The sequence below is a fragment of the Lynx canadensis genome, chromosome C1 (genome assembly GCF_007474595.2).
Source record: "Lynx canadensis isolate LIC74 chromosome C1, mLynCan4.pri.v2, whole genome shotgun sequence".
Taxonomy (NCBI): domain Eukaryota; kingdom Metazoa; phylum Chordata; class Mammalia; order Carnivora; family Felidae; genus Lynx; species Lynx canadensis.
This window is the reverse complement of record NC_044310.1, coordinates 185,108,297-185,122,079: the sequence shown is the minus strand read 5'-3', so window position 1 is coordinate 185,122,079 and position 13,783 is coordinate 185,108,297. Positions and strand designations below refer to the sequence as shown.

The 13,783-nt window shown below is 39.2% G+C and overlaps 1 protein-coding gene across 1 annotated transcript in view; it reads left to right on the top strand.

Moving 5' to 3' along the window:
• The window catches only part of SATB2 (SATB homeobox 2), a 203,128-nt gene that overhangs the window by 63,908 nt on the left and 125,437 nt on the right, over nt 1-13,783 (top strand). The window contains exon 4 of the mRNA XM_030327422.2: nt 12,634-12,760. Coding sequence (XP_030183282.1) covers nt 12,634-12,760 — 127 coding nt within the window. The remainder of the gene's footprint in view (nt 1-12,633; nt 12,761-13,783) is intronic.

Genomic DNA, 13,783 nt, shown 5'->3' with positions numbered 1-13,783 from the left:
TATATCTTTAATGAGGAAATTACTTATTTGTGGAAGCATGTGACCAATTTGTTTCTTCTCTTTGGCGCTATGGAAGGACAAAATTGATCCGAAAGTATCTTGTGCTAACAATTATGTTATTGTCTTTCATTAAAAAAGAATCTCTGGGAAAGTCACTCTTAGCTAATATTTTGAATGTAAAGAACTAATGAGCATAATTGTATTTATTCAAGTAGTAGTCCATTAGTAGTCTGTAGGCAGCAGCTTTTGTTATTTTAGTAAGAAGTACAGTTGGCAAAATGATATTCAGTTAGAAAAAAATCCTGATTGAGCCATGTTCCCTTTTTTGGTTGATATGAAAGCCATTGTTGTTTTGTTCACCAACTGGCAGACCTTCAATTATCCTGAATTTAGAAGTTGTTTACTATACTTTGAAAGTTTAAAAACGAGCCCTCACTGAGAAACAAAAAGCTGGGTGCTTGCCATTTTTTTTAATAGAAAAGTAGAATTTTAATGAAAGAAAAATCAACCCACCAATTCAATGTTGAGTTTATTTTCACAGTTTTGAAGGCTTAATGCGTGTTTAAAATGACAGTAATCAAAGCCACCATTACTGGGCCCCAAAGTATTTCAAGCGGTGTTTTGATTTAGAATGTCAGAGCTACAAGGGGGACATCATCAGTAAGACTCTGGGGGTGGCATGGATTCCATGAGAAAGTTTGATTTGAGGATTTTTTAGCCCCTCAGACCTTTCTTTGTGTCTTCAGCCGCTGTCTAGAATATCTCTTGTGCTGGTTTTCCTGGATATCCAAGGTGCTAGGAGTATACGAGCTCAATTTTCTGCTTGGTGAGGGTTAGCAGGATGGTGGGGACAGAGTCCTGGTAGGGAACATTGGGTGAACCTGCAATGCTGCCCATGGATCATGGCAGAGTGGCCCAGCCTCCTTCCCTCCTTCCCTCCCAACCCCCTCTGTCTTCCTTCCTTGCCTCCTTGCTTCCTTCCTACCTACCTACCCACCCTTCCATCCATCCATCTCTGGGATGCTGTGCAGTAGAATGTGGGTGGTAACATGGAACTGCTGACACTTCCCAGACGGCAGCATCTTGTGAAGACAGTAAATGGAGGCTTCAGAGAAATTAAGTGACTTGCTCCAGATTCTTTTGATTGCATCAGATGACTTGCCACCTTAGCCAGTGACATTTTAGAGGGTTCACGTTTTTGCTTAAGTAAAGGAAGTTTTCCCTTAAAAGCATTCTAAAAAAAAATGCAGTTGTTTCTTCTTTTATGTCAACTTGCAATTCATGAATGCCAGCATATGTTTATACAATGCTTTATAATTTTCAGCATTTAGCTTATGTTTTATTATAATTACCATTTTGTGATTCAGGCGAGAGGGATTTTTTATTATTGGTGGTGGTGGGTTTTTGTTTGTTTGTTTGTTTGTTTTTGCTTTTAAATCCCCATTTTATGGAAGAGAAAATAGGGGCCCAGAGAAGTTAGATGGGCTGCCCACAGGTGCAGAGCTGCAGCACTGCACTGACAGGGGCAGATCTAAGACCAGCCCTACATTTCCTGATCTCAGTCTGCTGCTCTTCCAACAAAGTGGCTTTCTTGATACTTGACTGCTGTACCGTATGGGGCTGTAGCTAGAGTTGTATAAAACAGTTAATGACATGGCCCTTGCTTTCTGGTGGTATATAGTTCAAATAAGATAAAGACGTTCCGGAGTTTATGCATAGATGGGGAACCATTTTCTTCTGCTTTTACCTTTCGGCCTATGCCAAATCCTGCAAATTTAAAAAGAAACAGTTACAATGTAGTCCTGACCCCATTTTTTTTCTTCTCATATATGCCACAGCTTTCTCCTTTCTCTTCACTTACTATACTTGACAAGTATGAGAATATTTGCTGATAAATTGGAAAAAAGGAACCTGGGAATCTTGTGATCTGTTTGCCCTTCTCTTGAAAATCAGTGGATTGATTTTTTTTCATGCTTTTTACTGGACATCTTGGGCAGTGCTTCTCAAACTTGGTTCATCCTCAGCATCTCCCGGGATCTACCCCTGGAGCTTTATGTTCTAGAAGTCAGGGTGGGGCCCACAACTGCTCTAGGGATGAATTTAGAACCCATTCACTTAATCTGACCACTCTCAATAGCATAGTGCTCCCTAAACTGCAAAGTCCTGGGGGAAAAAATAATCAATTTCTGACCTTCACCTACCCTCCAGGTCGTCATCTCCAGCTGTCGGCCTAGCTATCATGGGATAACTAGGCATCTTGTCAGGAATGATTGCTAGGTCTCTACCATGGTTCAGTTGCCCATTGATTCATATGGCATTTTTCTAACATGGCTAAATATTTTAGGGGGCTCAGATAGACCATTGTCATTATTCATCACCATGTATGTTGTGACTGCTGATCTACCTTGGATTCGATTCAAAAAACATTTGCCTAGGGGCACCTGGGTGGCTCAGTTGGTTAAGCATCTGACTCTTGATTTCAGCTCAGCTCATCTCACAGTTTGTGAGATCAAGCTCTGTGCCAACAATGGAGAGCCTGCTTGAGATTCTCTCCCTCCCCCCATTCTGTGCCCTTTCCCTGCTAACGCTCTCTCTCTCTCAAAATAAATAATAAATAAACATTACAAAAATTTGCCTAATGAGCAAGCACCTTTGTATTGGATCCTTGGCTTCTGTATCAGAGCCATTAAAATGGTAGTGCCATATTTAAAAGTGTGGTTTGCTGTCTTTAAATAGTTCATTTCCCACAAGTGTGGAAATCAGGGAATTTTAGGACTTCTTTGAAGGTGAGCTCTCTGAAACCTGTAAACCATGTACATTATAAGATGTAATGGTAGCGGCACCCGGGTGGCTCAGTTGGTTAAGCATCTAACTTTGGCTCAGGTCATGATCTCACCAGTTGTGGGTTTGAGCCCCGCGTCGGTCTCTGGGCTGACAGCTCAGAGCCTGGAGCCTGCTTTGGATTCTGTGTCTCCCTCTCTCTCTGCCCCTCCGCCACTTGTACTGTCTGTCTCTCTTAAAAATAAATAAAACATTAACAAATTAAAAAAAAAAAAAGATGTAATGGTAGAGTCTATATGAAGATGTATTGAAAGTAAAAATTATTAAAATGTTCTTAAAGGATCCAAAACAAAACAAAAAGCCTTCAAACCAAAAGCAGTTGCCATTTCGTAATAGTTACAGTCATATTTGCTTCCATGTCTTAAAGTTCCTTAACAAATTACTGTGAAATCAGGTTAGTTGGCACATGAATAAAAATGTACAACATAAATGAGTATATGTTTTTCTGCATATTATATGGCAACATTTTCTTTGATAATCAACATGCCATCATAATATTGCCCTTAAGATCAGATATTATGTAACCTTAAATTATAGGAAACAGAATATGCCTGAGGAGCAATTCTGGAATATATAATTGGGAGCATGCAGTTGATAGGGTTTCCAAAGGTCTTGAGTTCAGTGATGGGAAGCTAGGTCATCGGGAAAACTTACTGCAACATTGGAGCTCCCATCTGAAAAGAGTACATGTAATTAATTAGGATGGGAAATATGTGCAGCAACTGTATTTTTAGATCTTCAGTGGATACTTCTTACCCCAGAGGATGCAGAAACACTGGCTAAACATGTTATGAATAGCATCTGCTAGAATGTAGCAAAGTATGTTTAACAGAGTATATGTTTTCCCTTGTGCCTTCGATTATTGAAGGTATTTTAGGGGGACAAGTGCTAGAGGGAAATTTCTTTATGCAAATGTATTCCTGAATAGAAGGGAGAAAAAAAAGAGAAGGTTGTGTTACCTGCCAAAATTAATCCTTTAATTTGAAACTCTTTTAGATAGTGATTAAACTGAGAGCAATAATAAGAAAATGCTATGCCAGATGAAGTAATTTTTAACCAGTGTCAGAAGCTTAGAACTGATCCCAAATAATTTCTCCTAACACTTTTCTTTCCATTTGTCCTCTTTCCCCATATAATAGTTTTGAATGGCACTCTTATGAAACAAATAACTAAATGCCAACCATATTTTTTTCATATCCTGACCAATATTTTGGCTGTTTTTCAGAAGAATTGGAATTTTGAAAATTAAATAAAGGTTTTTAAAATACCAACTTCAGAAAGTTTTATTTAATTTGTGGAATAATCTTGTTCTCTCTCTTTCTGTTTTTTTTTTTTTAATAGGGTCTTTATTAATTTAGTCTAGTTACTTAGTGCTTATATTAAATAATCTAATAAAAGTCAGGGTTATAACATAACGTTTCCCAAATGTGAAGCAGCATCTATTACAGGAGACAAAATCTTTATGCTGCGAAATGTAAAAACCATGTATAGAATTACAAGGCACCAAATGGTACTGTATATATTTTTTAAGTAGAATGTTTCTGTAGCAGAAGGAGGTGATCAGCTCCGGAAAAGATTGGTAGACAGCTATATATCACTATAGTCTATTGAGAAAGTGCTCTGAATTCATATTTCAGGGTTTTTTTTTTTTTTAAGTAAATTTTACCCCCAACATGGTGCTTGAACTCATGACCCTGAGATCAAAAGTCTCATGCTCTACCCACTGAGCCAGCCAGGCACCCCATATTTCAGAGTTTAGTGCTAATAATGTTCCTGATAATAATGTCTCCTGAAAGATACAGGTATGATTTAAGAATAAAAGTTAGGGGCACCTGGGTGGCTCAGTTGGTTAAGGGTCTGACTCTTGATTTTTGTCTCAGGTCATGATCTCACAGGTTCATGGGTTTGGGCCCCATAAAGGGTTCCATGCTGACAGTGCTGAGCCTGCTTAGGATTCTCTCTCTCTTCCCCTCTCTCAGCCCCTTCCCTGATCACACGCTCTCTCTCTATGTCAGAATAGATAAATAAACTTAAAAAAAAAAAAAGAATAAGAGAATAAAAATTAATGTTCTTAAAGAATAAAAAACCCCATCTTGTTTGTGTTTGTCAATAATGCCTGAATTGCTCCAGGTAGAGCTTTCAGCATGTGTGTGTGCATGTGCATGTGTGTATCTATTGATTTTTGGATAAATTTATGTAACAATATGGCTTCAACATTTATTCTGAATTGTTGAATTATTTATTTTTGTCTGTTGATTTCTTTTGTATTACTACAAACACGGGATTAAGTGTATTGTAGGTTCCCAGACAAGTATGTTTTGAGGTTTCATTAATTCGTGTAAGTTATAATGGTACCTGAAATAATGTAGAATGCCAGAGGAATGCTATTTCATTTTCCATTTACTTTTACCCCAACGCAAAACATTGGAAATACAGATAGTCTTTAAAAGCTAAGCAGAAGGTGTAGAAAAGTTCCAGTAAATTTTATTGGGGTATAGCTAAGCCATGCATTACAAAAGAAGACATGGACACTTCAGAGACCATCTTTGTTTTGCCTTTTTTTTTCTTTCCTCATTGAGAAGTCATTCCCACCACAGGTTTAACAATAATAACTACAACTTATGCCTTTATGCTGTTACAATTTGATGATATACCACTGTCAGGCCCAGGTTAGAAACCCAGGCTGAGTTATTATATACTGCTGGGTAGTGATTTCGTGTGAACTGATTTATGGATAAATAATTCTATGTTCTTATTATATGGCACAGACAGTTTTTAATTTCTTTAACAAAGCATAGCTGAACAACAGAAAATTATATGCTGTACCACAGGGACACGGCCACCGAGGAGGATAAACTGATGCAATCAACGTCATGAGTTCTCCCGTTTTTACAAGGGGCTCCATCAGCAGTTAGTGTATTGTGGAAATAATACTGTGAATCAGAAGCCCCAAGGCTTAGCTCTGAGGTTGGGGTTTTTATTGATGCTCCTTTGCTGAGATCTCTTGCAGGGAGTTATGAGGTATATAAGCCCCAGCTTTTAGATATTAAAGCTAATGTCTCGTTTTTTCCCATGCTGAATTTTCACTTTGCTTTAATGTTAAAATGCACCTAGAATACAAGAAAATTATTTATTGGGCTGTTTTATAAGAATACAGCTGATATCGTGCTGGCTTCATGTATCTGTCTCATAGATTGACTTGTGGGCTTTATTCTAGAGTACCCCCAATGTATAACTGTTTTATCAGCACCATCTATGTGCCATGGCAAACCACGAGAATTATCCTCATGTTCTTTCCGGGCAATCTGTTACAGGCCCTCATGAAGTAAATATTTCTCATTTTTGAGGCACGGGGAGTAAAAGCTATCTCTTTGGTTTAATTTAAGAGTGGTTTCACTTAGCTATATATATAGTGGTAATAAGCTTTTCTACTCAATTGTGAGCTCCGTAATTACAGGGATAGTGTGTATAAGGGCTGTCTTTGCATCATAGTGAATTGTGCTGGGGAAACAAAAGAAAAATTTGTTGAATGAATGGATGATTTGTGCTTAGTACAAATTTTCTATTTGATTGATTATATTGTATTATCACTACATTTTATTTTATGCCCAGAAGTGACTGACTTTCTGAAAACTTGAATCAAATATTGATGAACTATACCGTGTATTAATCACCATTCTTCTTTTCATAGAGTTAGAGGTAAATAATACCAATGATATGGAGTATACTTCCATTGAGAAGAATACGTGGATTCTGTGAGATAGGTTACAAACTGATAAAAATAACAAATGTGAACACAAAGAGCATTCTTGAGATTTCTTTTTGTGATAGGTCGACTCTTTGACTCTGGCAGAATACTCCATTGGGAGAGTAAAAAAAAAAAAACTGGTTTCCATTACTGCATCTTTTTAATTTTAGACAAAAATTGCCTCCATTTCCAACCTAATTTTATATCAGTAATGGGAATTTACCTACAATTGAATTTTGTCACTTGGTCTAAAGGCATTGTACAAAGAGTGTGTAGATCCTTTGTATTTTAGCGAGCAGACTTGTCTGGATAGAAACAATTTTATTTATTATATTGTGCTCGATTCAGTCACATTAACATTTTTATGAATTTAAAACCCCAAATAAAGTCCCGTAATTTGTGACTCAAAGACCTTGAAACTGCATCTGTAATAGTCCTCAGCACCAGGTATTTTGCAAATGTTTGCAGATGATAAATTCCTTGGAAATAGGAAAGACAGACTTGGGAAATGGTGTCTCTGAAATGGCACTGTTGTGGGAGATCGTTTTCTTCTAGAGAAGTCTCAAGTGTAGCTGGCTTTTCAGTCTTCTGTGCTTGTCACCTGTTCGCTCGTTGGTCTTACATATTCTGTTGTTTAACATTAAATATCAAGTCCCTGTCTGATGTGTGACTGTGGATGAACCATTGACCAGGCTCTTCGAAGGCCCATCATATGTTTGAACATTGGCACATAAGCAGAGCTGAGAAGAAAGGTTTTTGGTCCAGTAGCTAGAAAACTTGTCAGATGAAGCCCAGACCTAGTCCTGGCTGTCACCCACTGATGTGCTTGAAAAGTCACTCTTCAGCTCACATCCAGGTATAACACTAACCCCTTGCTGTCCTCATGAAAATGAACTAATGCTTTGAAAAAAAAAATACTTCACAAACTGTAAAGTAACATAAAAGGGTATTGTGATAAAGTAAGTTCTTTATAAGATACACAGATTGACCAAGAATATTTCCTGCAATGCTATGTAGAGAAAAGGCTTGGTTGATCAGGGTTGGAATTATTTTCAAGGAGAATTTGAAGAATGTGTATGATTTCCTGAAGTGAATGTTGGGGATCCGTACTCCGACTGAGTGTGAAATGTATTCGGGGGAAAAAATGGGAACTGTTATTTATTGAGCATTTACTATATGCCTGGCTGGGCTTGAGGGGTGTGTGTGTGTGTGTGTGTGTGTGTGTGTGTGTGTGTACGCGTGCAGGTGCCCCGCATGCATATACCACTATCTAATTGAGTCATTAGTTTTTCTCACTTTTCAGATAGGGATTGTAAAACCTAATCATAAAGCATGAGGTTTGACAATTCTATTCGTATACTTAGAGTTATGCAGTTTTTCTCCAACACTGCAAGTCAGATCTCCCCAGCAGGTACATGGCTTGTTCTTTCTTCCTCATGCTCCTTTGCTGCACTGTAACAGTCAGTGGGGTCTGTATCCCAGTGGGGGGGAGCTAGGAAGAGGCTGCTAGTGGTTATATTTAGACACACTTGTCTGGACTTTTCAGCTCTTTTCCCTTTTTAGAATGGTGCCTTCTTTTAATCTACCTGCACTCACTATAGGTTAATCTTCCTATCACTTTGCTTTGGTCGTGTTACATCTACACTAAAAAACTCCCGAGGATCTATTTTCCCCGAATATTTACTAATCATTCACTGTGGGTCAATCCCCAGTGCTAAATTCTCATTCTCATTTAAAGCCTTGTGGCACCCCTCAAGGGCAGACAGTGTTTTATCCCCATTTCACAGATAATGCAAACAGAGACTTGGAGAGACTACACAACTTCCTCAAAGTCTCATAGCTACCAGGCAAAGGAGCCGGCACCAACTCTAGGACTTGCTCCTGACCTCTGACCTCCACAATGTGTTACTGAGTCAGGCATTCGAGGCCTTCCAAAGTTGGAACCAGGCTGTTTTCCAGTCTTTTCTGTGCTTCATACCTGAACCGTTGTGATTTACAGGATTCTAAGAAGAGTAAGAGCATGGTATTTGAAGTGAATCTGGTTTTAGTTATTGCCTGGTGGTACCACCCATGGTAATGCAACCCTTCTGAACTTCATTTCCCTTGGAGTTTTGAAAATAGATATCTAGGGGTGAAGGTCCGATGGAGAATTGGAGATGCACTTCCGATGTATCTGGTGGTGCAAAAAATGAGAGACTGAAGGGAAAGAGATTGTTGTAATGTTTTTGTTACTTTTAAAGTAGGGGAGATCTGAACCTATTTATGGGTGGAAGGAAAGGAGGCACTGAAGAGCAAGGATGGAAGAAATGAGTAGGGAGGGGAGGAGGGGTGGAATAAGATAGGACAGGAGGGGAGAGACATAATTCATATGCAGTCTCCCTTTTTGATTTAAAATAATGAGGGCCTTTGGAGTGCCTGGGTGGCTCAGCTGATTAAGCGTCTGGCTCTTGATTTTGGCTCAGGTCATGATCTCATGGTTTGTGAGTTGGAGCCCCGAGTCAGGCTCAGTGCTGGCAGTACAGAGCCTGCTTGGGATTCTCTCCTCTCTCTCTCTCTCTTCTCTCTCTCTCTCTCTCTCTCTCCTCCCCTCTCTCTCCCTCTCTCTCCCTCTCTCTCTCTCTCTCTCTCTCTCTCCCTCTCCCTCTCCCTCTCCCTCTCCCTCTCTCTCTCTCTCTCTCTCCCCCTTTCTCTGCCCCTCCCCTGCTCACACTCTGTCTCTCTAAAAATAAATAAATAACATTAAAAAATAATGAGCGTCTTTTACAGGCCTATGACCCAATTAAAGATTAAAAGATAATAATGAAATCATTAAAAAAAAGAACTTTGAGTCAACATTTGTAAAAATAAGTTGACAATGTCTTTTTTTAAAGAAGCGTTAAAAATGTCTAAATAATTACTGTAAACAGCCAATTGTTGAGATTAATTATATCCAGGCTCTGTACTAAGTCAGGGCTTTTCATTCAATCTTCACAATATTCCAAAGTGGCCACTACTTCTGTTGTTCCATTTTATATAGAGAGGCTTGAGGTATGGAGAAATTTAAGTAACTTTCTGAGGTTACATCGCACGTGGAAGAGTCAGAGTGTGAACCGAGGCAATTTCACTTGGAAGCCTGCATTCTTAGTCACTGTTATACTGCTTCCCAGTTTGATTTCCTCAATTAACATTTGACTTCTAGCCCAAGTAATATTTTTATCTATTTTATATTGGGGAAGGAAGACTGTATCTAAGGAATGTATTTCCAAAGAGGGTTAATGCATCAGACAAAGCGCCTGTTTGGGGGGAAGGCTTATTAAAAAGAGGTACTCCAAGGAGAGCAGCCTTCTGGACATGGCTGTCTTAGCAGACCTTGCATGCACCGACCCTGGTAGATAGTAGAGCAAAGAACGTGACTTCTGGGACCATGCAGGTGAGTTAATATGGTTGAGAAAGGAGCACGTGCCACTTCCCATTGCCTGAATGTAGCATGCCTCAACAGCTCTCTTTCAAGATGCAGAAACCAACCTGTAGCAGCTGCTCTCTGTGGAGGTATTAAGTGTTGCAAAGACACCTGTGTGTGCCTCATTCCAGCCCAGACAAGTCTTCTTCCGGCTCATCAAGGTGGGGGGCAGGGGGGAGGTAGAATTTACCTAAATGGAGATTAGATTACCTAATTTCCATGAGAGTGATTTGTCTATCATATCTTGCAGAGAGCCCTCCCCCAATACCCTTTTTTGTATTGAAGTACAATTTACATACAGTAAAATGTATGCATATTAAGCGTTGCATTTGATGAATTTGACAATTTTTATACCCATGCAACCACCAGCCAAACCAAGAAAATCCCCTTATGTTTCTTTCCGGTCAGTTGCCCCTGCCGTCCAGAGGTAACCGCTTTCTGACTTCAATCCCATACGTTGGTCCTGTAGTCTTGCCTGTTCTTGTATTTTTATATAAATTAAATCTTACAGAGATATTCTGTGTGTCTGACTTGATTAGGGCATATTTTTCCCGTGGAATACTACTCAACAAGAAAAAGGAGGTGAGCAGTGACATACACACTGCAGAATGGGTGAACCTCCCCTAGAGTTGTGCACTGCACAATGACAACTTCCGGAGTCATTTGCTTCATGTTACCTTTGTCTTCTTAGTCACCAAAATACCCACGAAATCGGCTTCCTCCACTTGTCATGTCTATCATAGGGCACAATTGCTGACTTCATTTTTCTCCCCTCCAGTTGCTTATGACAAAATACTGTGCCTTTAGACCATGGTCAATTTATACTCAACTCATGGGCTATCTTGATAATGATTTTTTGAAAGGGATTTAAAATAATGTAGTGATTTTTTAAAAAGGAAATATGTTAGCCATGTTGCGTGTTATCTTTTTTAGTATTTTCAAATGTCAGAAAGAGTAAAGGAAGCCAGGAAGCAGACCCAGCCTCTGATGGGTGCTTGTCCAGTGAGCCCTGGATGTTCATTTCACGAGACTGCTTTATGCTGCGTTGCTGTGCACTTTTCATTGTCATGAGAGAGAATGTTAGGAAAACTATCCCCACAAGAAAACAGCTTTTCTTGGCAAGTGAAATGTGACTTAAGGAGCCAGAACTGGAGACATACGGTACTATGAATGAGAGCTGTGTTACTTTATTGGATCTGAGTCCAGGCACTATTTATACTGCAGCATATTCAGCACCAGATTGTTAAATCTTAATACTGAAACAGTGCATCATTTTAATATTTTTGTTCTGTTTATTCCCTGTTTTCAAGCATTATGTCAAGCATTGCGCATTCATTGATTTCATCTTGGACAGGACACGCCCTGACCAGAAAGTTCATTTCCTATTATTGGAATTTTACCCCAGAGCTATAAAACATTATTTCGCGAAGCTTTTAAAAGTTCACTTGGGTATACAGGTGTTCTCTGTCTTTGATGATAAAAAATATTTTGAAAGAACACTGTAGTTGGACCCACCTGTATTGTCAAAAAATTTCTATTTCTTTTCTTTCACCAAAACAACTGTTTTAGTGGAATGTATGTATGACAATTTCTGACACCTTGGGGACCATTGGGCTTTTCACAGCATACAAATAAAATTTTTGTCCCTCTGTGTTTGTGAAATGGGTTTTTCTTTATTTTTTCTTTATTTTTCTTCATCAATGTTATATGTGCCCTATGGACACAGATATATGGACCAGATAAGATGCGTCCATCTTATGACTAAGTTAGAATTTTCACCACGTGTTGCTGAAGCTATCGGAAGAATCTTCTTGTCACAAGGGTATTCCTAAAATCACTGCTCTATATAGTGTAAGTTTGACCAGGATTTTTATTCTCTCTCCATTGTCATGCATGTTTACCATATGCAGCAGGAAACCCACAGGGAAATGGTAACCATTGTCACTCTAAAAAGAGCAGAGGAATAAAATAAAAAAAAAAAAAAAAAAAGGAAGCTGAAGGCATCTCTGCTATTTCTGATGTGTGGTCAGTCATTGTGCTATTGGAAAATAACCCCTCTGCCTGGTGAAACACGAATCTGGAAGTGAACTCTAACTGGTTCATCAGCTCCAAGTGCTGTTTGCACTGGGGATCACACCACAGTCAGGATGTGACTGTGTGTGTGCTGAGCCCACACACAGGAATTTTCTTGTACAATTCAAAACCAAATCTTATATTTACTTAAGGCTTGCTTTTTTTTTTTTTTTTTTTTTTTTGTCTATGAAATCAGCAGTCCGGTATATTTAGCATCAGTCTTAAGTTAGAATGTGAAACAAGACTTTGGGGGAAGGAAGTATCCGTATGGTTTTCTAAGTAATTTAAGAAACAGGAAAACATAAAAGAACTGATTGTCCATGATTAAACCTCAATCCTTTCATTCTCATCTTCCTGTATGGTTAACTCAGTTGTCGGCCAGAAAGAAATAGGTTATTGCACTGGGTTGTAAAATATCTCTGAATGGGCCTTGAATGTTGACTATCGAATGACCTTCTTAACATTGAACAAACAATGAGAAGGTTTAATAAATAGCAGAAATGTGTTTATTATGTTTTTCTTCTCTTTGCAGGAATAATCAAGCTGGGGAGGTGGAACCCTCTCCCTCTCAGCTATGTGACAGATGCCCCCGACGCAACAGTGGCCGACATGCTGCAAGATGTCTATCATGTTGTGACGTTGAAAATCCAATTACAAAGGTGGGTGTCTCTGAACATCTGCCCTTCCGCACTCGTGGAGCTGCTCCGTCACTCAGAGAGTCACTGCAGAGATTAGCACGTCCTGTCTTTGTTGATTTCTAGACACTGGATGAAATGAGAAAGAAAGGAGAGAGAGGAGGGACCCTTCACCAGGCATCTTTATAGTCCACATTCCAACTGTTTTATGTTTTGTTTTCAGAAGCAGTGAAGTGGTAACCTAGGGGAAGCTTGATAAATCATTAAAAATCTGTGGCCCTTAAAGGGGAACTTTCCACAGCCCCTAATTTAATGGGTTCTCTGTTTAAACACTTAGCACATACAATTTGAAGAATAAACACTTCTGCTGTTTTTGGGCTTGTGTTTTGAGGGCTGACTTCTGTGCTAGTGTAGCAGGCTTCCCAGGAAGGTGCTGGCACTGGACATCTTTTTCTTCCCTTTCTGGTGGCTGCCTCGAGGAAGCACACTCTGCGGCCTGCAGAGGTTCTGGAAGTGATTTTATTTTTTCAGGTACAGCATCCAGAGCAAGTTATGCCTCTAAAGAATCTAGAGGTTCTCTGCAGAGTCTTGTATTGTAAAGTGCCTATAAGTCATATGGTTTAAGAGACGTTGTCCTTTAGTGAAAGGGTTTTGAATTTGCTCATTTTGGAGAATCTGTACTTTAATGGGGACCCAACATCCCCATCCTTGCCTAGGAATGCTTAGTGTCCTATCTTAAAAGTTATTTTTTGGTTAGAAAAGCAACATCTCTGAATCGTTCAATGAGAGTGAAGAGTGGGCCTTCACGCTTGAATTGAAAGGAACATTTGTTTACATTTAGCGTTAGGGATGTCCAATAACTGAACTTGTATTGTGGAAGTTGTAATCACATTGCCATGCCATTCCCATCAACAGATTGGAAAAGCCATATTTTAAATCGTTAACAGTTCTTCATATCTGAAGTGACTATTTTTCTTAGAGAGACCGAGTGGGGCTTTGTCCAAGTCCTAGAGAAGCAGTTTTGCTCTCCTTCCCTCATGTAGGGCC